At 41.8% G+C, this 22,104-nt stretch overlaps 1 protein-coding gene across 14 annotated transcripts in view; it reads right to left on the bottom strand.

Moving 5' to 3' along the window:
- The window catches only part of LOC141780577 (RNA binding protein fox-1 homolog 3-like), a 466,511-nt gene that overhangs the window by 209,683 nt on the left and 234,724 nt on the right, over window positions 1–22,104 (bottom strand). For all 14 annotated transcript variants that reach the window (XM_074655864.1, XM_074655863.1, XM_074655857.1 and 11 more), the window contains one exon: window positions 16,826–16,918. In XM_074655864.1, the coding sequence (XP_074511965.1) occupies window positions 16,826–16,847 (22 nt within the window). In that variant the 5' untranslated portion in view covers window positions 16,848–16,918. The remainder of the gene's footprint in view (window positions 1–16,825; window positions 16,919–22,104) is intronic.

Genomic DNA, 22,104 nt, shown 5'->3' with positions numbered 1-22,104 from the left:
GATCAGCGATAAGACAGAGAAGTGCACCCATATCGACTGCTGTCACTTAGGAGCATGTTAAGGAGTGTATTAAGGATTAGAGGGGATTAGTCATATCAGATCACTAGAGGGTTATCAGTGGTCGCAGCTCCGCAACGAGGAGCTCCCGGCCGCTCCGAAAACAAGCACCCCACCGTCCTCGTATAAGTCTTAATATTAACCCATTAAGTCGGACGATTTATGAGTTTGGAAAAACAATTAAGCCTGTGATTTTTATTAGGAGGTTGATTGAGTGCCTCCTCCCCGGTGTCTCGACACTACCAAACTTTACCCCCTCCAGAGAGCGGGGGCCCACTCCAAATATTACCGTGATTTAAGATGCAAAACCAACACACATTAAAACAGCTCAGAGCTTATTCCATGCGCGCTTCCACACAAAACCAATTTAGTTTCCATTGATCGCTTTTCAAGCAATTAGATTTCCATTGATGGAAAAAGTAGAGGCTGCTTGTATGAGATGGGGAGGGTCAGCGGTTGGGCGCTGTGATTTGCACGTTTATTCAGGCCGTTTGACCACCTCCTCTAACCCCTGACAGATCCCTGGCTGCCTCCCTCCTTCCCCTCTTACCCCCTCCACGTCCCCTCCTTCCGGACAACAAATAATTCACCCAGCATGAAAAAATGCCTGGCGTCAGATTATATATCCGTCTTTATTTCCGATATTGCCTCTTTGTTTCTGCAAACTTGGCTGATTTTCTAAATTGTGGAGTATTGACTGTTTCAGAGCCTGACCAAGCGAGTCTGATGTAACACATTGGAGGTAATGATATCCCAGCGACGGGAGAGGCAGTGGCTGGGGCAGCACTGGACGTTGGCCAGGCCCTGTAACCATTAGTCTCCTCAGGAGCCAGAGTCTGTTCTGTTCCAGCGCGCCAGGGCTTTGCCATCAGGACAAACGGTAACCCAACTCAACCAGTGAAACCACCAGAACCCCTCCCATGTGCCCTGCCACAGACAGGAGATGCCATCAGGAATCACTTCCTTTCATACAGCCAAGGTCATGCCTCGCCTTTCTGGAAGAATCTGCAACATACTTAATCCTAAAACTGTCACGTAGCTAAGGAAACGATCCCATATTCAAAATACGTCTTAAAGGTGAAAGGGTGAAAAGTAGATTCAAGGTATAAAATAGGAACACTGAATGCCATTAATGTGAAAGTAGGGAGTAATTCCCAGCATGCTCCCAGAGGAAATCCACCTTTCTCCAAAGCCCGGGGATTTTGACAAATGCCTTTCTCAACACCAGCAAAGGAGACAAATGTTACATTTAAACAGAAATACTTAATTTCCGCTTTTGGTGACTTGCAGCAGATATCATTAATCAACAGAGGCCTACCACGCTCAGTGAGCCTGCTAAGAACCAGATGATCGCCCTCTTCCACTCAATCCATCAAGTATGATTGGAGAAAGAAAAGGTTCAAAAATTTTGAGTTGCACCCACGCAGGAAGAGTAATTACCCTTGTGCCAGTCGCTGAGGTGTTCCCGTGACACCTCGACCCTCTGTTTATCATGCACCAGATTACTCATGGGGGTGTCAGCGCGGCGTGACAGAACCAGCACCTCCACCTATGTTCCCCTCACTCACTTCATCGGAGGAAGACAAATATGACGTACGAGCGTCCTGAACTTTTAACGAGCAAACTTATCTCAGGATCCAGAAAACATAATGCCCTTCATGTTATGAGGAAATCTGAAAACACAGAGGTCCAGATTTTTGAAGGATGGTATCTCTGCTTCCATCTTTAAAAGACCAATCTGTTGATTTTTGTCATTATCTCGCACTGTCACATCAACCAATTGTTGTGCCTGCGGGGTATTACTCACTGTCTCCTTTATGATAATATGCATTGAAAGAGTTTTTTTAAAGGTGCTATGTGCAGCATTTTGAACATTAATACATCATTGTCAAATTAATTGTGATACATTTGTTTACCTCACTTGTATGCAAATGAGACCATTATAGCCACTATAGCTCATGCCACTGAAAGTGTTTGTGGTAGTGGTTTTTAAAAGTTAGCGCCACGATACTTCCTTGTGTTGTTTGCTTCTTTAGAGAAAGTTGCTTTGTTCTTATAGACCCCTTTTACAGCCGATGTCATGATTACATCACATTGTTAGCTGGAGGCGAAACAAAAGGAAAGACTGGAGGCAAACATGTATCTCCTCAGAGTAGTTGACTAAAGTTACACAACGAAAATGTCATCGTGCCAGAATCGATATCGCATACATTTGAGATGACAAATTGTGATTTGAAGCCGTAGCAGGCTACAATATCAGCAAAACGTTTCAGAGATGGAGAGAAAACGTTGTCAATAGTTTAGCTTAGCTTTCTGCTAACCTTAATTAGCCGCCACGGCTGCTGCAGAGGCGGCTTAACTATTAGAGAGATGGGAGAAAATATTGCTAATAGTTTAGCCTTCTGCTAACCGTAACCACAGCCGTGAGCCTTTGGCTGCGTTTAGCAGCGAATAAACTACTGGCAACATTTTCTCTCCATCTCTGAAATGCTTCGTTAAGATTGAAAGACTTTTTTTGATAAGTCCGTCTTAACAATAACACTCGCGTTCAGCAATTAGCCAGCATTAGCTAATGTGTGCTAATGGGAATTATTCTGCCTCCACATACACTCCAAACACAGAAATACATCATCATGTTTACTAACAGAAAAATGGTCTCTAGAAGATTAGAAATTAGTAGAAAGCAATTGATTGATCAGACACTGTGGGAAGAACGTGAAGTGTAATGGACTAGAAGCACCGCTCGGTTTTTGTGGTGATGACATACAGGTGCTCTCTGGATCCTTCTGGTGTACTGTGCTTCTTCTATCTTGAGAAGGGCTCATTGCATTGGGTGGAATATGGTCTCAGAACAACATGGGTCTTCATCGAGATCATTGTCATCAGTGATACATATTGCCTTGTAAAATAAAGGCATTTTAATTTTTGCACGAACCCTAGCCTTGGATCATTTTGGAAGGAGACTTTCATTTGAACATTTTTTGAGAGCATATTCCACCCAATGCAATGAGCCCTTCACAATACTGAACAATCACTGTGGGAAGGCCTTTTGACTCTCTGCTTGCACTGACAGAACAGCGCCCTCTTCCTGTTTAACGCTGTAAACCAAGTGCTGTAAATTATCAAATTTACAAACAAATTACGGCCAGTCGCTAAATAAAAGAAAGATGAAAAACCATTGAGGTTGGGTGAAAATAACTGTACGGTAACAGCTCATTTAATGTCCACAACAATAACTAAAATAGTACAACAACAGATAAGTGTCATTCTCAACACTCTACTAGTGTTGTTCACCTTTTATATATCAGTTCCACTTTGCTTTTGTTTTGCTCACTGTTAAGTAACCGTCAATGAAACTCAACGGTGTATTTATTTTCTATTTACAGTATTTTAATGTTAAAAACCTAACAGGGATGGAAAGCCCGATGAGAAGAAGTCTGTGCAGTGCGTGTTGAATATCATTGAGAGAAGTTTAATCACAATAAAAGGCAAAGTGGATGTGATTGGGAAGAAATATTGAATGAATTCAATATTTCTGAGTGGTAAGTATGGCTTGATTTTCTAGCACTGATGGAATAAGTGCTCCGGAAATGTACATTATGCTGAAATTATCGAGACAATGGGTAAACATGGAGAAGAGTTTTGAGTTTGTATGAAGCTTGAAACAGGGTATTAGTATAATGACCTGTCTCTGATATTAGTCTGTCTCAAAAGGCCTGCTTCTCTATGCTTGAGGTAAATATAAAGTCAACTATTATGCGATTTTATGGTAAGCACAAAATCAAACCCAATGGCACACAGTTTCCCCAAAATCTACACGAATGTTATGAAAGGAGAACATTGGTTAAAGCTGATGTTAACATGATTTAATGACCCCAATGCAAATTTCTTTTGTTTCCTGCTGCAAGAAGACACTGTTCACTCTACGGTAAATTAAGTCCTTGTAATACCAGGACAAAAAATGGGGACAAAGCACTAATGAGCTTCTGATTATACAGCATCTCTAAGTAAAAAACAATGCGTGGTTAAACTACAATTTACACCAAAACTTGTATTTGTTTTTATTTGTATCTGCGACCAGCAGCTCTATAGCTCACTCTGACGGTTGGTTGATCCATAGAGATTTCCCCACCCCACCCTTTGGCGGCCACAGTTTTCGCCATAGGAGGCTGAAATTTGGCATGGAGGTCAAGTGTGTGTGAAGGTGTGTGTTTGTGTTCAAGCCAATTGGCAAAAAAGGGGTGTGGCAGTGAGAGTGGCCTATAACAAAAACTTCTAAACGGATTCACGTACCATGGCCAAACTCATGACCCGTTTGTCGACTGTGGGAGGCATCATTGCACTCAGCCGAGTTCCTCTTTCATTGGTGTGGGTTAGCCCTGACCCCTCTACGTAAGCCACGCTCTCTTAGTGTGTATGTGTTGATGCGTACACATGTGGATGCATATGCGTACGTGGTTGCAGCTATTGCGAACTCACGTTAGTTTAAATATCATTTTGACCCATTTTCAGCTACCCAGTGACAAGTTTTTTGGCATTGGACGTTTCTGCAAACCCTGGATACATTGAAAGGTAACATTTCTGAACCAAAAGCACATTTCATGAATACGTTTCATATCAGCCTTGTATCACGCTTGCAGAAACGCACAATGCCACGTGGTTAACGTTGTGAAATGATTGGTTAGGTTTAGGCAACAAAACTACTTGGTTAAGGTTGGAAAAAAGATCATGGTTTGTGTTCAAATAATAATGTAACAACATAAAAACGCAACGTAACAACAAAGCAACAAAACCACTGTAGTTAGGTTTTGGAAAAAAGCTACATGATTGGGCGTAGAAGTACTACAGTGTGTGTCTTTTCACTCTTCAAACTACGTCACTTGCTCTAACCGAATGTCAAAATGTCAACATTCATCGTATCCCTGGTTTGTTGAAACGTCCAATGCAAACATTTTTCCTGGCGACTGGGCTGATTTTTGGATATTTGAGATTCCTTTTTTTGGAAAATAAAAAATACAAAAAATAATGAGGACCTCACACAGCGTAAAATGCAACACTCAGACTGGATCAGGCCAACAATTTTCTCAGTGATGGTCTTGTGTGTTTGTGGTAATTACACTGATTTCTTAGAGTCAAGGCGGTGATGTTTTATTGATGCTAAAATGCCACATGCAGCTTTGTTAATGAAGTTTAGAAAACTAAAGAGATGATTGATGTTCTTTAAAACAGGAGAGATAGTTTCCAAAAAAACATCAGAGATGAAACAAACTTAAGAGTTGCATTTAAAATGTCCCGACAGGAGGAGAGTCAGACGAGGAAGGACGTGCAGAGGCAATAACAGTAAAGCAAACAGGCTGCTGCCTTTGCACCACTGCTTCTTGCCTCCCTAGTGATACATGCCAGAGATAACAGCTTAATTTCAACCTCAGCACTTTTACTGCACTGTCCGAGGCATTCACTGCATCAATGTATCAATGTGCCGCCATGCTAGTCACTCTCCACTGCGACAACTAACAATTTTTCTGTGATGGAAGCTTTCAGAAAGGTGCCACGATTTAGCTCGCACACAAGCCGCCCTCCTCTGATGGCTTCGGTCTTTGGAGACTGTGCTGGCTGTTTGTTTCTCCGAGAACAGGTCACAGGGCAGACTTCTGATTGAATCCCCCACACTGTGACGAGTGAAGGGGGCGGAATCGCTCTTGATTTTGCTGCAGAGGCTCTTCCCTCTGCAAAACATTTCCTCCTTCACTTTGAAAAGCAGGTGCTGGAGCTACTTCAACTGTCCAAGAAAAAAAAAAAAATAACAACATGAAAAAAAACTAAACAAGGAGCCTGAGATTCTTTATCTGAAAGGCTTCGACTGAGTCCGGTGAATCGTGCCAGAGGAAGAGGCGAATGCATCAGTTGTTTTTGAGATTTAATGAGCGAGATTAGATCTACAAAATTATATATTATGTAGTTCAACTTACAAAATAATGAGTAATATACTTCAAATATGTAGTAAACTTCAGAAAAAATGCATTCAGTTATCCTTTTATGAAGGGCGCATAAACTTAAAATCAGAAATGTTTGACTTCAAAGTTTTTCTTTCTCTAGTTTTAATCAATATCTCCAAAGAGAAAGGAAAGAAGAAACTCTTTTTTTAACGGTCACACTGGTGCTGCTCATTTGGAGCCCCTCACAGTCATGAGTGAGGATTTATAAAGAGATAATACCGACACGACTCTGTTGAGAGTTGACATGTCAAGTCCCTAAACACACCTTCCATAAACATATGTGTTCTTGCTCAGTTTAATTGCTAAATTGTTTATCTTATAGGCTGTATCTTGACAAAACGAAGTGCATGAATCAAGACTATTCTCAAAGCAATTAACGGTTAAATTTATAATGTGCTAAAATAGATTACATTTATTGCAAATCCTCTTGTCAATTCGCATTCATTCCATGCTCCCAGTGTAGCAGGAGAGTGTTTCCTCAGAAAGCCCAGACGTGCGGAGCATTGACCCTGCGTGGTACCCGGTGGTGTGGCGAGCATGCCGGACTGTTATTAACACTGACGTGAAGGAGGCCGGAGCGCGGCTGCCCGGGGTGCGGCTGCCCGGGGTGCTGAGGCCACAGAGGGATCTGGGCACCAGAGGAGATCCACCTTGTTGGGGGGCGTCACGGTGAGAAATCGGCCACATCACACATCGCCTCCATCTGTGGGGGGTCGCGAAGGGGCAGCGTTTAAAAGGGCAAACATGGGTTGAATAAAGAATATGCTTTGAAGCACATTTTCTCCGTTACAAAATAACATATTTGCTTACAGCTGCCTGGTTTGTTGAGATGCAGTTCCACTGGGTCTCATTTCAAACATAGGAATGCCTTTATTTCATTGGAACATATAACTGGAAACGACGTGCTCTTTTCCGGCGCTCCCCGCGGTCGCCCGTCCTCTGTTGTGACAGCGGATCCTCTCTCTTAGCTCATGCATCTTACACATGAGTAATGATCTCACAACTTAAAAATAACACCGCCATCCTACACTTTTCACGTAGGGGAGAGCCGTGGCAGCTGTATATGCAGGCATGTCTCCCGTTATCCATAGGGAAGTCAAAGTGAAATGTGCTTTTTATCATGTGTCATGAAGCCTCTTCATGCCTCCCCTCCCCCCCCTTTTGCTCATATCCACGTTGAACCTCCCGTCAAAAAAATATTGGCAAATGTTGTAATTACGTGCAGAGTATCTGCGCCTTACATGGCTCGAGGCGTGGAGCGGTCCCGGGCCTGATATTCCAGCTTTATCATATTTTAGTTTTATTTGAGGACGATGGCAGCGCCGTGCCTCCAGTCAGCCATAATTGAAATGAGGGAGGAAGATGTAGGGGCTGTGTGCCCCACTCCTTGTAATCAAGCCCTTAGTCCTGTGTGCTTTGCCATTTTTCAAAGTGAAATATCCTCGCAATCTTTATAGTAATACGCAGCTAGTCTTCTTCATGCCTTTAGCCCCGTGGCTAATTAGACATGAGAAAGTGTACGTTTTACATGCAGTAGAGCCACGCAGGAAGAATGTGCAGGGCCACGAACTGGGCCTCGGATGCTGCAAGTCCTCTGGAAGCGTTCAATTAAATCCATGATCGCATACATAACAACATACGGCCCGGTTTTGTAACTAATTTATTATTCTTTTTGTACCAGGCGCGACATCGGTATTCAACAAGCGATGCTCTCTCCGTTTTTCCACGTGGGTTGTATGGGTTGAGTCGTGTGTTGGGAGACGAATAGTGAAAAAGTGAAGCCGGGGGACTGATGGAGAAGTTGATGTATGATCCCTGGTGGCTGAGCTTGTTTGAAGCGTGGAGCTGGGCAGGTGATTCGGAGGCGCCGGCTCTTTAAACAGCGTAATGAGCCAGAGAGGACGCTGCCCAACTCCAATCCCCCCCCCCCCCCCCCTTCCCCTTCATATCATCTCATGTTAAAAAACAGATTGTTACAGATTGTTTGTTTTCCAAGTGAATGATTCCAGGCTAACTATCATTACAAAGCAACAGTTACAGCATTTAAAGCTCCACTAATCAATATTCTTGTATTACTAATGATTGAAATGAGTCTGTGTGAAGCAGAAAGTGGTCGCTCACGGTGATGAACCCACACAGAAAATGATCACCACGTCTGCAGGTTTTTAGCTAATTGTTTTGGTACACTACCTGCCCAGCACCAAATGAGAGACAGAAAAAAAGAACCTGGCTGGTGAAGAAAGTGGAACATGTAGCCAAAAGTTAAAGAGGCAGATATTTTTTCTGAGGAGTTGGTAGACATTATGCTGGCGCAAGAGTGGAAAGGCCTCAAAGTGGGCTTGAGCACCTGCAGTTTGTGCCCTTTTTCGATCTAAATAAATAGATAAATTCCTGTTTGTGCACAGCCTGCCCTGCCGAACTGGTGTATTGATTGAATCAAAATAGCAGGTCAGGAGATTGGTGCTCCCTCCCTCCTGTTTCCTGCCGTATAGCGGCGAGCACTGTGTGCCGTATAGCGGCAAGCCTTTCTATGGTGAAGAACGCACGCACATAAAATAGCACGTATACTTTATTCATGCATAGGCACACACTTTATCATAGGGTGGTGACGGTAACATTTGTGTGGACAATAAGCCACAAGATGAGATGAGATTTATGCTTGATCAGAGGTGTTTTCGGTTAGTTTTCCACCTCTGATGAAGAGCAGCGCACAGCCACTTCACTAAACTTCGCAAGTAGATTTTTCTCGAAATATTATGCCTTCGTTCTTATTAAATTACGTCTTTATTATTGTAATATTATGACTTTTTTCTTGAAATATATTAGAACTTTATTCTTGATGGAGGATTTGTTTTGAATGTGCGGAAAGTTTTGAACATGAGGAGAAATCTTGCTAAAACACACATGAGCTATGATGATAATATCGGTCAAAATCTTTTGCTTACGTAAGCACACGTCACTTTTTGTTTTAGAGGAAGAAAAGATTATTGGATTTTAATATAAAAAAACAAAGAAATGTGTTTCTTTGTAAAAAAAAAAAAAATGCATATATTGTTTAATATGTGCACACTATGACCAGTGATGTGATATACAATTGTTTCTAAAACATTCGTCTCAACTTTAATGAGGTTACTCCCCCAAACTAAACACAGAAAAGTGGAGAGTAAATCATGCCTACATGTGTGTTGACTCAGCAGGGATAACATTAAATGAGAAAAGTTGATCTACAGTACAATAAATATTTGAAAACAATACAGAATGACTGTGAGCCTTACGGCATTATATTCCATTATATTTTGAATTGTCATCGGGCGTCTGAATTTTGTGTTTTCCTTTAAATAAAGACATGTCCACCATGAATTGATGCAAAAAAAATGCACAAATTTGTGAATAAAAATTCATCAGAATAATACGTGTACCCTCAATGTTGAAATTAATTCTACACCCTTGTTCCTGCATTTGTTTTAGACTCTTTTTAACACCCCCTTGTTGAAAAAAATTGTCATTCCAGGTATACATTTATTTCATTATTTTCAAAAAATCTCCTTTTATGAATTTGGGCCCCTGCTCCTCTAACATCCTCCGCACGTCCCAGACATTACGTCAACGTATACAACTGGCACTGACACAGCGTGTCCAACAGTGTAATAAATCGCTCACAACTTACAGCCCAAATTCATCACAAGGATCTATGAAAAATAGTCCCTTTGTCTTAATTCGGATGGACCTACGTCTTAAAAGGTTTCAACTTGAATTATTATTATTACTTACACTTATTAATTTGCCCCTGCCTTCTCCCTATATTCCAGCAGCATTGCAGGTTTAACACTGTTTCAGTGTCCTCATCTGGCCTTGCAGCCTCTTGTAACACTGCTCTCACAGCACTCACACTCCACCACCAGCACACCGTCTGAAGACACTCCAACAGGTACGCACACAGAGGGATGCCAAAGTGTGGGTGTAAAGTGTGACAAACACAAAGTTAGTACAGATACTAAATGTGTTTACATGGGAAAAAAAGAAAAGAAAAAAGAAGTGTGACCGCCTGAAACTGGTCCTCATGCACAATTTACTGTGTGTCTGTTTGCAGACATATTTTTTGCGATGGCGAACATAACACGGCAGCCGAGGCTCGAGGAAGAAACAAAGACGAGGGGGGCACACGGGGAAAAGAAAGATGGGCTACAAGCTTTCTATGCAGCGTTTCATTGCTGCTGATAATATATAAATGCATGCACACATGGATGCTGCTCGTAAATGAATAAACACATACATCAATTTCAAAATCCAACACATTTGAATTTCAAATGGAGCTGCGCCTTTTTTTTTTTCCTCTCTCTTTTTTTTTACGATATGTCTCATTTCTCTTGTGGAGATATAAAAGGAGAGGGCTGAGAGGAAAAATTAGAGGGGTGGGAGAGAACAAATGCTGTATGGAATTTGAGATTATGTATTTGGTTTGTGTGTTTACCTCCTGTTTAAATCAAACGTGTGGGGGCCGTGTAGCCATGGGCTCGTTGCTGGTGACAGTTTCAGTGCTTCTAGACTTCTCTCCTCCCCCTTTTTCAACGACAGTCCTGAATTGAGAAGTGGGGTGGAACGAGGTGTGGGCCTCTGGCGGAGGGTGAATTAAATAGTCACTCTCTCTCCCTCTCTCCCTCTCTCTCTCTCTCTCTTGCACTTTCTCTTTTTTTTTTCAGTGGCGTTTAAAATCAATTCATTCAGTGGACTGCTGACACAGCCCGGCCCAGAGAGCCCAGGATTTATGGCTCCCTCTAATGGGCATGCTCTGAACCAAAGCCCTGCCGTCAGCACAATCCTGCCAGCCACCCGTCCGCCCCACTCCCTCACTCCATCTAGCTTTTAAAGACGCAGGCACCCCTCCTCTTTCTCCCTCTGCTCCTCCTCCTCCTCCTCCCTTTTCTCCTCATCACCCCCCGAGTTGGTGGTGGCACAGGGGAAACACTCAAGGCCCCAAAAATGTGGAGGACTTTTACTCACATAACACGACAAAAAAGGGACTACTTGACAGATGTCATCTTCAATTGTTAACGTTGTTGGTGTTAAATGCTTTCTCTTAGTGCCGTAACAGTGACTGATATCTGGGGAATTTCTCTGGCCTCGTCCACAGTGGTGCTTTCCCAGAGCGGTGACTAATACCTCTCCATCTATTCTAATAGATATCTATTAATATCTGCACTATTTCATAACAGCATAGCATTTTATTTAGGATGAACAGAAACTATATGACACTGTCAAATCTCAAGTGTTAAATATTTCCTCGTGTTGTATCACTGAAATCTGGGCAAAGATGTTCTTACAGCAGTGCTTCAGAACTGTGCATAATATCTCAGCAGAGGATTTTGTTTTTTCCAGGAGGTATAGAGGAACTGTCTCTGTCTATGTCAATTTCAAACTCAAATTGAATGTATTTTTTTAGTATTAATATTTGTGCTGTTTACCATAACAGCATTTATTTAGTGAGAACATCAACTATGTGACACTGTCAAATTCAGCTTGAAGCTAATGTTAAATATTTTCTCATGTTGTTATCACTGAAGATTTTCTCACAGTTGTGCTTCTCAGCAGAGGATTTTGTTTTTTTCCAGGAGGTATAGAAGAACTATCTCCGCCTACGTCGAGTTCAAACTTCAATTTAATGTATTTTTTTACTGTTGTGGGCAGACATTTGGTGCTAAATGTTTCCTTATGATTATTAAACACCAGGCCAACAAGTGGTGCTTCCCAGAGCAGTATATAATATCTCTATCCATTACCTTGTCTGACTACTGGAGCTTCCTAAGGTCTTGGGAGTGTATATATATTCATATATTCATAACCGAGTCTAGTGTCACAGGATCTGAAACAATTTATGGCACGAGAACGTGATTGAAAACACTCGCCTATGAACCCAGCCAGTGTAAAGACATATAAAAAGGATCATGGCCTGAGTTGCGATGTCAACATGGAGTCACTGCTGTGCGACACTTTGAGCGAGTTAGCGAGCCTCTCCGTCTGAGCGTGAGTGTGTTTCCTGGATTGTATTTGTGTCTGTGACAGCGTCTGTGTACACTCAGGAAAATACGCTACGCTGCTGTTGACCCTGTTATACCCTCAGGCAGCCCGGCAATTTGCAGACAAGTACGGACCTTTACTTCAGCCCCAGAGCCTCTAACGCACATCCTTATCCATATTCCAGCTCTGCTCTGCAGCTTGTCAAGGCGTTACGGGCCCTGAATTAGCCTCCCATTACAGCAAAGGCTCCAGCTCCCCCTAAAGTTAACCATTACTGACCATTTGGCGTGGCTTCATTATAAAGCCATGCATGTAAAATCAAGTCATGGTCCCCGGCCGTCACATCCAATTTCAAAATACAACCCCCAACCCCCCCCAGTATCTCCATCTTTCTCTCTTACTTAAGTTCAACCTTCTCCTTGTTTCATAAAATATGATCTGATTAAAATAGATTACACACCTTGTTAGCAGAGCGTTTCATATTTGATACAGTGGTGCTTTAAGACGGGCAACCTCCTTCATGATTCAAAGCGATTGTGGCCTTGTTCTCTGGCCTATTTGTTTAATAAGCTCTGCTACATCAGTGGGCCTTTTAAGTGAACACACTCCCCCGCAGCAAAGGCAAAGATCAATACCCATACCTGTAAAAAAAATAAATAAATGATAAATATAAAAAAACAGGAATCACGGCCAAGGATTTTCTCCTTCTAAGGAATAAGAGGCGAGCTAATCAGTAACAATCCCACTGTATGAGAGGGAATCCAAAACAGGAAGCAGCTTTTATGTGCTGACCTGTAGGGAGAGCTACAGGTCAGCTGTGAAATATTCAGCACCGATTAGTCCGCCACAGCTTAAACTAAAGCTTTTCCAATGTCTCGATCATGAGAGACTACGTTATGCAAATGGGATATTATAAACAGAAAGAAGAAAGTCTTGGAGGGTAAATGAATTCATTATAATCCTCACCTCATCTGCTGACTGATGGGAGACTTCTCTTGTAATCGCTGATGGGGGGGAAAACCTTCTACTGTACTGAGGGAGCTCAGATGTGGGAATAATACTGGGTCATATCGCCTTAAAATGAAAATAATACTCCCCCATTTACCATGAACAAAAGTCCATGTGAGAGGGTAAAATGTAATACTGTGCTTGAGGAATGTAATTATCATTTAGCGAGTCCGTGAGCTGTGTTTGACAGGGCCTGAACTGCGTGAAAAACTCATTTTCATTTTTCTTATTATATCATGATTATATAAACATTCTTAACCAGTGGCCACAGCGGCAGCAAATTATTGCAAATTAGCCCCATATTGCCAGTTTTTAGCAGAGGCAAATGAACAAGCACTAGAACTCCAGTGTTTATTCCATAAATCAGCCGAATGCTGCACCTGTTGAGAATGTAAATAGCTGAGGCTATTTGATTAAACTCTTACATCAAAACATTTGAAGTGCTCTCTTTTTTTGGGTTGTTTATCCTCCTGTTTTCTTCTCGGCGTTAACTTCGTTCTCTCTCCTCCTACACCCACTGCAAGTGCAGTTTCAATGGGCGGTGACGGGGGAGACATAACACCCACCAGCTATACGTGGGGGCACGGGAGGTCCATCATTACCAAGCCACAGTGGTGATCACGGCAATAATATAGAACTATAACCGAGCAATTAGACTAATGGAAAACGTCCCTATTTCTCCCGGTGTGCTGCAGCTAGATGCGCCGCGTGCCCCGCGGGCCCCCCCTGGAGATGAGGCTGGAGATGTGAAGTGGAGAGGAGGTAATGGCGGAGGCCCATTGATCCTCACTGCCACCTGCTATATGGCTCCGCGGAGGATGGGCGGGGAGGCAGAGGGCTCCATCTGGGGAGAGATCACGCCGGCTCCTGGGCTCTCAGGCATATGGATAAGAGTCTTTCTCTAGTCTTCCGCTACTTAACCAGCACACATTAGCACAATATGGCCGAATAGGGGAGAGTAAGGCGTGCATACATACAGGCTTTTATTACAGTAAGGGTGCATCCACGGCGAGAGGGCGTGAAGCCGTTTTCCTCAAACTCTGGGGCGCTTGGCTTCTCGTGTGAGGCCAGGTGAGAACAGAAAAACGCTCAAATAGGCCATACTGAAAGTGTGAGTTTCGCTAACAAATGTGTGGGAGTGGAGATGTAATCATGTATAGAAAACAATGGCAAAAGCAGAATATCCTTCCAAGAACAGCTTGTTCATACGCCCCAAATCATCTGACAATTACGTTCAATGTGTGGATTATAGCCGTGAGGAGCAAAAGGCTGAAGTAGCGTGACGTTGGATTGGTGGATAGATGGTTTGTCAAAGGGTGTGACTTTAAAGAGGAACTTAATAGACCCTTTTTTCTGTTAGTAGACATGAGGACATATTTTTTTGGGCGGAGCATTGGTGGAGGCAGAATAATTGTTTTTGGCTTTTTTCACAAAGGCTAAAGAAAATACAAAATTTCTCTGAAAACCAGGGTTGGAAATTAGCACTAGTCACCAGCCAAATGCTGGAAAAAAATATGCAATTGGCTACTAGATTTGCTTCACTCACCAGCCAAAAAAAACAATGGTAATCTATGGAGTGGCTGGTAGATTAGATTAGATACCAGCCACAGTGGCAGGTGGACAAAAAAGTGAATTTCAGACACTGCTGAACACAGTCACTCAATCTCCCGGAACCTCAAGTGTTAGTATTAAAACGGACTTAGCAAGATGACATTTTCAATGTGTCAGCCAACTACTCTGAGGTGATTCTGGTTCGTCTCCAGTCTTTCCTTTGTTTTGCCTCCAGCTAACACTGTGACGTAACCATGACATCGGCACTAAAATAGTCTATACCAGGCTGAAAAGCAGCTTTTCACTGTCCTGCCTGGTTGAAGGTTTCAAGTGTGTTGCACGCAACATAACTGCTGGGTGTTTGCTCTGTTGCACCTGAAACCACAACCAACAGTGACATCACAGTGTACTGGCACACCCTGAAGTACACCTCTACATCACTGCAGCACTGGTGAGAAGTTAAACCAATGGAGGTCAGCAAAAACAAGAGTTACTCTTCATTATGGGAGATCACCATTCACTTCCTGTTTACTACTTACACCAAACATGAGTTTCTTTTTATCATCTTTCCTTAACCTTAAAAAAGCAGTTTATTTAACCCAAACTATGACCTTTCCCTAACTCTAAGTGAGGTTTTTTTTATGCTTAAACCTAATCAAACTTTAACTATAGTGGTTGGAAATCAGAATAAGCTAAGATATAGGTTAGGAGTCATTTTGGAAGACAATTAAAAACAACAATATTTGATGGACTTGATATCAAAAACATATGGATTAATGAGTGAGTAGAAGGACATGGATATGAACATCACAGAAAATACATAAAGCATAGACAACTTCACACGTTCGGAATCCAAAAATCAGTATTTCTCTTTCCTGGAAAGGCCGTAGATACATTATCTTGAGATACATGTAATTTAATGTAGGCATTCACAGTTCTCTTCTACACTTAAATATTAACATGAAATTTCGCCAACACCTGATTGGACATATGTCTTTTGTCTTTTTTGATTTTCAAACTGGAAAATCATGTTGGTTGCTCTGGAACCATTAAACTTCATACAGACGATGCACCAAAATGTTTTTGAGTGAACTTAAGGAGAAAAGAGGCCATGCACTCATAGGCGCAGTTTGAACTTTAAGGTTGTGGGGTTCAAAAATAAATCTAGAGGGAATGTAATGTGTACAATGCAGAGAGGTCTAATGCATTGGGATGCGTGTATAGCTTACATATTACACCCTCCAAACAGAATGTAACGCAAGCAGGCGTCAGTGACAAAATCAGTTTGATTGCGTTGTTTTCTATTTAAATGTCCTAATTGTCTGCGAGCAACTAAGCGCTGCGCAGCGTGATGTTTTGGGCTGAACTTTTGTCAGGCGCCATGTTTCTATTTATTCCTTATTCTAACGGATGAAGAACGGCTGATTGGTGAAGTTGAAATGAGGAGTTATCTGTACGATACCTACAAACACCTAAATAAGGTGACAGCTGGCTGGAGGGAGATCACCAAGAAATCGTTTACTCAGGATACTGTTTGTCAATGTCATTTTCACAAAATATCGCAGTATAACACCTGTATTTTCTGTTTAAAAAACACAAATGTTGGAATATAGCAAGTACTACTCGCCCATCTTTCAAGTTGTTACGTCTTTAGTCTGATCTTTACCGCAGAGCTGATCGGTACGTGGTTTGTTTACAAGGCGTAAGAGAAGTTGCATATTGAACGATGTGCGGTCAGAGAGCGTCCGATATTATTAGGCTATACGTAAATAAAAATACCACAAATCTATCTTCTTATCTTGTTGGTTTGTTATTTTATTCTGTCAATAAGAAGAATCATTACAATAATTGATTTGTTCTGCGTTATTATAAAAAATATAGATGCATTTCTAGGGGGTTCAGTGAACCCTCTGAACAAACGCAAACTGCGCCTGTACATGCAGTTGCAGATCATGCTTCATTGTATATATCTAAACCTGGTTTTAATAGTTTAATAGTAGATATTTTAAAATTTTATATTTTGATTCCTGGCTTGCCTTTCGGGAACAACCCAAAGAAACTTTTCCACCGTGGTTCAGTCCAAAGAAAACAAACCTGAAGAAGGAGTGTGGTTGGAACTTAACACACAGACAGAAAGGACCAACAGTGGACAACACACAGACATGAGGGGCTAAAGGGGGTTTTGTTGAGAGACTGACCTGCCCAGCTGGGGGTCTCCATGTACAGGTGAAGCCGGTCGGCTGAAGCTGGGTCACTCGACTCGCTGCTGCTGCCACAGGTGCTGCTGAACCCTGCAGAAAGAGACAAGGATAAAGCTCCAGTTAAAACACAGACTGCAGTAGACAGAGGTCAAGAATATGTTTGTGAATGAGTTCGTTATACAGCTGATACAATAACAACTGTTAGATCATTTAACCACTGGCAGAAAGCACTGGATTCATTCATTCAAGAACAACTTTTAGATACTTTATCAGTGGTTGGAAGAAGTATTCAGATCCTTTACTGCAGTAAAAATATTAATACTGTGAAAATGCTCCACTACAAGTAAAAGTCCCACGATCAAATCCTTATTTAGGTTTCCAGCTGATCCGAGAGGCTTTTTAAAGAGTTTAGGAACGGGATGAAAAAGTGTAATCTGAAAAGTAACTAAAGCTGTCAGACAAATGTGGTGGAGTAAAACGTACAATATTTCCCTCTGAGATGTAGTCGAGTAGAAGTAGAAAGTAACAGGAAAAGGAAATACTATATTCCACCACTGGACATTGGATATTCAACACTGAATATCATAGATATTATTTACTTTTCAGATGAAAATTTCATACAAAACATATGGTCATTTAAAGGAATAAGATGCGTTGTTACAGATTAAACTATCCAACTTGATAAAGTAAATATCAGTAAGTCAAGTCTGACCAGCAACAACATTAGAATACTGCTTGCTCATTAATACAATTGCACCATTAACTAGGGATATCGATACATGAGTGTTGCAATATTAAGTTTTGCAATACTGTATCGATTCTCCAAAACACTATTGATCTTTAATTAACCTCTTAAAAATCTGACGGCCCGCTGGCGGACCCAGCCATATTCTGTCTTTCGGAGGTTGTAGCGGGCTAGAGTGAAGATACTGGCATCATATGGTACTACAAAAACTAAAGAATCCATTTTTACCAACCATTCATTCATACTGGCTTGTCGTGAAGGAGGCTAAATAACGCTCCAAAGTTGTTTTTTGCATGCAGTACACATGTGTTATTGTCACCTATTTTAAAATGGTGTATTTGCATATTTCTCCTAACTGGGGTCTTAAACAGTCTTGAATTACATACATTGGGTATCACTGTAAAGCTGAGACTCCCGTGGATCCAATGAGTCTAATTATATTAATGTGTAATGATATTAGTCACCATAGTAGCCATTTCACATGGTGACTTTTTTTTTTACTCAGATTTTATACATATGGTGGTGTGTTCATTATTCTATAACAGTTTTCCTAAAATTAGATTTGAAAAAAAACAACAAATAACAAAATATATCACCTTGCATACAGTATCTCAATATATCAACTGAATCAATACCCCTGTATCATGATACACATCGTATCACGAGATTCTTGCCAGTACACAACCCTACCATTAACCCCATCAAATATCATTAATGTATATATAAATGCAACCTAATGCGAAGTGGCAATTACACATGATGCCCTTTTACTTTTGGGAAACATCCATCCTGCTGATAACACTGTGAACGTCAGAATCTGCTGGCAATTAAGTATTTATATATTGTGGAATTTCAACTTTTATTAAATATAGTTTAACGTCGTTTTAGAACTTTTATTTGCCTACTTTCCTAGAGTTAGATGATCAATATAAACCTCATACTGTATCTGGTGTTTCAGTAGGTCGCTGAAGTCAAGATGTGGTTAACCTAGCTTTGCATAAAGACTGGAAGCAAGGGGGGAAACAGCCAGCGTGGCTCTGTCAAAGGTTAACAAATACACCTACCAACACCTCGAAAGTTCACCAATAAACATGATGCATGTCATTTGTTTCATCCGACATGTAGAACAACAGTTTATCCATTCACCCAACACTTGTTTATCCATTCACTGTCTCCAGCTAGCATGGGCTGCCAGATATACAGTTGGTGAGTGCAAGTTTTTGTTTTGGTCTCAATGGTACAAAACCTGGCAACCGCACTACAATGACAAAACTCTCGGCTGCTGTTCACTTAGAAACATGTATAGTGAAATATTCCTTTAAGTCATGGATCTAAACACGTCTCTTTCTACCGTTATAGCAATGTAAAAAGTAATGATGGAAGTGCTCGTTGTAATTCCGTTTGGTACATCAGGTTTGATTTCATTGTCAACACATTTAGACAGGTGCTATTGCATTTAAGTAATAACATTATCTGGCAGTGATTTTATTATTTTGGTCAGAGTGACTAATTGAGTGCATGATTGTGTCTGAATGTGTATTTGCATCGATGTCCACAAACATTTAACGCCGCGAGTGAACATTGCAGCCCACGTATACGTCTGTTACACGGCCCATATGCACAAACAGCAGCGTGCTCCTGCCTCGGTGTGCGACTGCTCCCATGCAGCGGGTGCTTTTTTCTGCTGACTTGTGTATCTTCGCAGGCCTCGGGGTTGGCTGGTGCCCAGAAGCCCAGCCGGTGAACCGCAGAGAAAGCGCATTGATTTCGTCCCAGCAGAAATCCCTTCTCCCGGTGCCCGCCTTCCTACCCCGCCCTGCACCTGATTAAGCATTTGCGGGGAGCCATGCCAACACAATTTGTCATTTATCAAAAGTAATTAAAAGCAATTTCTTTTCTCTTGTTGATTGGGAATTGACTAATTGTTGAGTCTGTGAAAACGGGGGAATAAATAAAACAGGGAAGGATGAATTTTACATAAACTCAGAGGGAAACATAAATGCTGTAAAATGAGGGCCAGACATCTGGCTCTGTGATTTCTCTCTACATGATTACGACTGCAAAACCGAAACAGTTGTTTAGCACATTCTGATATACAACCCATAGGCAGTAAATAATATATTAGAAACAGTGTATTGACTAGCCGACTTAAAAGGCTGTTTTCACTTCATGTTGTGTGAACACGAGAGTGGGAGGAAAAATACAAACACTGGTTGGTTACTTGTTAAGAGAAAATGAAAGAAACGCTGCTCCCACTTGTGCCAAAGGAGATATTTGAGCCGGTAAATACCAACGTTTCAGTCTGAGAGAACAAAGGTACAGAGACGAGAGGCAGAGGAGAGCTGAAGCCATCCTGCTGCAGAGGTTACAGTACGTCTATCCAATGAAACCAAGCAATACCGTTTCAACATTATCGGTAACAACCTCTGAATGCACCATTACCTTCTATAAGGGCAGAATGAAATGTCAGAATTGATTCGAGAGGGGAGGGTTGAGATATAAGTGGGCAGCTACGGTGGCCATTTTGTTTCAGTGGCCCTTTATTTGGTGTCCCTGGATCATTAGCAGACGGCGAAAAAAAAAAAAAAAGAGCTGGAAGAACATGAAGGAGGAGTGGGCGGCCGTCACGCGTGTCTCCGGTGACAGCATGTGAAAGGAAAACGGAAAAAGAAACCACACACACACACACACACAAAAGGCAGAAATCAAAGAGAAAAAAAGGAGGTACGCGGAAACGCCAGAGGAGTCGTTTAAATTTCCCACCACTTTGTAAATAACTTTAGCTGCACAAATACCTGGCTTTGCTCTGAGCGCATAAAAAAAAAAAAAAAATGTTTCTCGCCAACAATTTATTCTCTGCCAACAAATGGAGCCGTTGCTTCAATGAGACGATTTGAATATCCCTTTGAAGGCTGCAGATGGACAAGCAATACTATCATTGCCTGGGAACACAGAAATAATTGGGCAACAGTGGGAGAAGCCTACATTCACGTCTCTGCTGAGACAGAGCCCTGCTTGGAATATCTAATTGAACCTCTCACTCTCCTGCCTTTTGTTTACATTCCCATTCATCATAAAAAAACTCAATTACTTATGTTCCCTAACATGTATGGTTATTAATGTTCTAATTATGCTTCTCCCCTCTAATCTTTCGCCTTGCAATTTGGGTGATATATGTCTGAACAACACGCCGAGTCCCCTGGAAGTGAAAGCCTGAATTAGGAATCTATGTGCAATAACACACCTTCTCCTGGGAGCCATCTGACGAAGAGAGAAAGCTTGTCATAGTTTGTCTATACATGGGGATTTATTCCAGCTCAGTGAGCATGTGTTATTATATACCGTCTTTTGTTCGACATGCATTTCGAAGCAAGAAAGTTGACTAATCAGCTCTCACTAGCAGCAGAACAGATGTAGCTGGGGAAGCTGACAAGAACAACCGAGTAAAAAAAAAAAGAAACGGCCAAAAAACAAGGCAAACTACCTCTGGCCAGCTCTTCTTATTCTTCTTGTGAAAGGCTATAGGTATGACAGCTTTAGAGGTATGAAATAATGTCGGTGAGAGCCTTGAGGAGCCCCTGCAGAGAGGCTGAGAGGGTCCTGTACTGCCTCAAGCAATGAGTGTTCTTCAAGGCTTTTCCTCAGAGCACTTTTACAAGAGCACAAATTAGGTGTAAGGAATGCCTGTGTCGGCGGGCGCACCCAGCCAGCACACAGAGAGAGGAGGGAAAAAAAAAAAAAAAAGGGGGCAGAAACTTGGATGACAGTGAAGAAACGGAGGGCGTCATAAAGTGCGGAAAATAAGCTCTCACTTTCAAACGTTTACGGCGGCTCAAATATCTGATGATACCTTTCATAGCTTTTAATCTTTAATGTGAAAAATTAATCATCCCATTCATTATTTTAATAGCTGTCATTTTTCTCTCCCCAAAGTGATGATTTATAACCATTAAGCCCCGCGTAGGCTTGTGTGAGAGGGATTTATCGTAATGTTTGCACCAGGTAGCCTCCAACCATATTTCATTACTCTGACAAGCCATTAAAATGCCCTGATGATTAAACAACAGCTCTGAGGTCAGTGTGTATGGCTGTTTCTTTACCCATGCCGGAGCGAGCGGCGCAGCCACGCAGGCGGGGACCCGTAGCCTAACAAAGCCCTTTTCCCCCCACCGGTTCCCTCCAGACTGGAGATCGCAGTTATAGATCTCTATCTGTTGTTGCTGCGCGAGGGCGACAGGGGCGGATGAGAATAATGTACATGCACAGCAGCTACAATGAAGTAAAGTTAAGAATGAGGCTATTATGCCTTTTTTTCCCTCAGAGGTTTGACACCGTGATAACTGTGCATTTAAAGGAAAAACTCTACCCTCAGATGCTCTTATATCCATCCATCTGTGGTGTTCACTATGGAGTTATTTTGTGCTCATGTATTGCCATTTATCCCTCTGGTGTACCCACTTGTCTCGTCTACTTCTATTTCAGTTATTGATTTCCTGCAATGCTAACAAGCAGTGGTGTGTCGAGCACATCT

The sequence above is a fragment of the Sebastes fasciatus genome, chromosome 13, assembly GCF_043250625.1.
Source record: "Sebastes fasciatus isolate fSebFas1 chromosome 13, fSebFas1.pri, whole genome shotgun sequence".
NCBI lineage: Eukaryota > Metazoa > Chordata > Actinopteri > Perciformes > Sebastidae > Sebastes > Sebastes fasciatus.
This window is presented reverse-complemented; position numbering and strand designations above follow the sequence as displayed.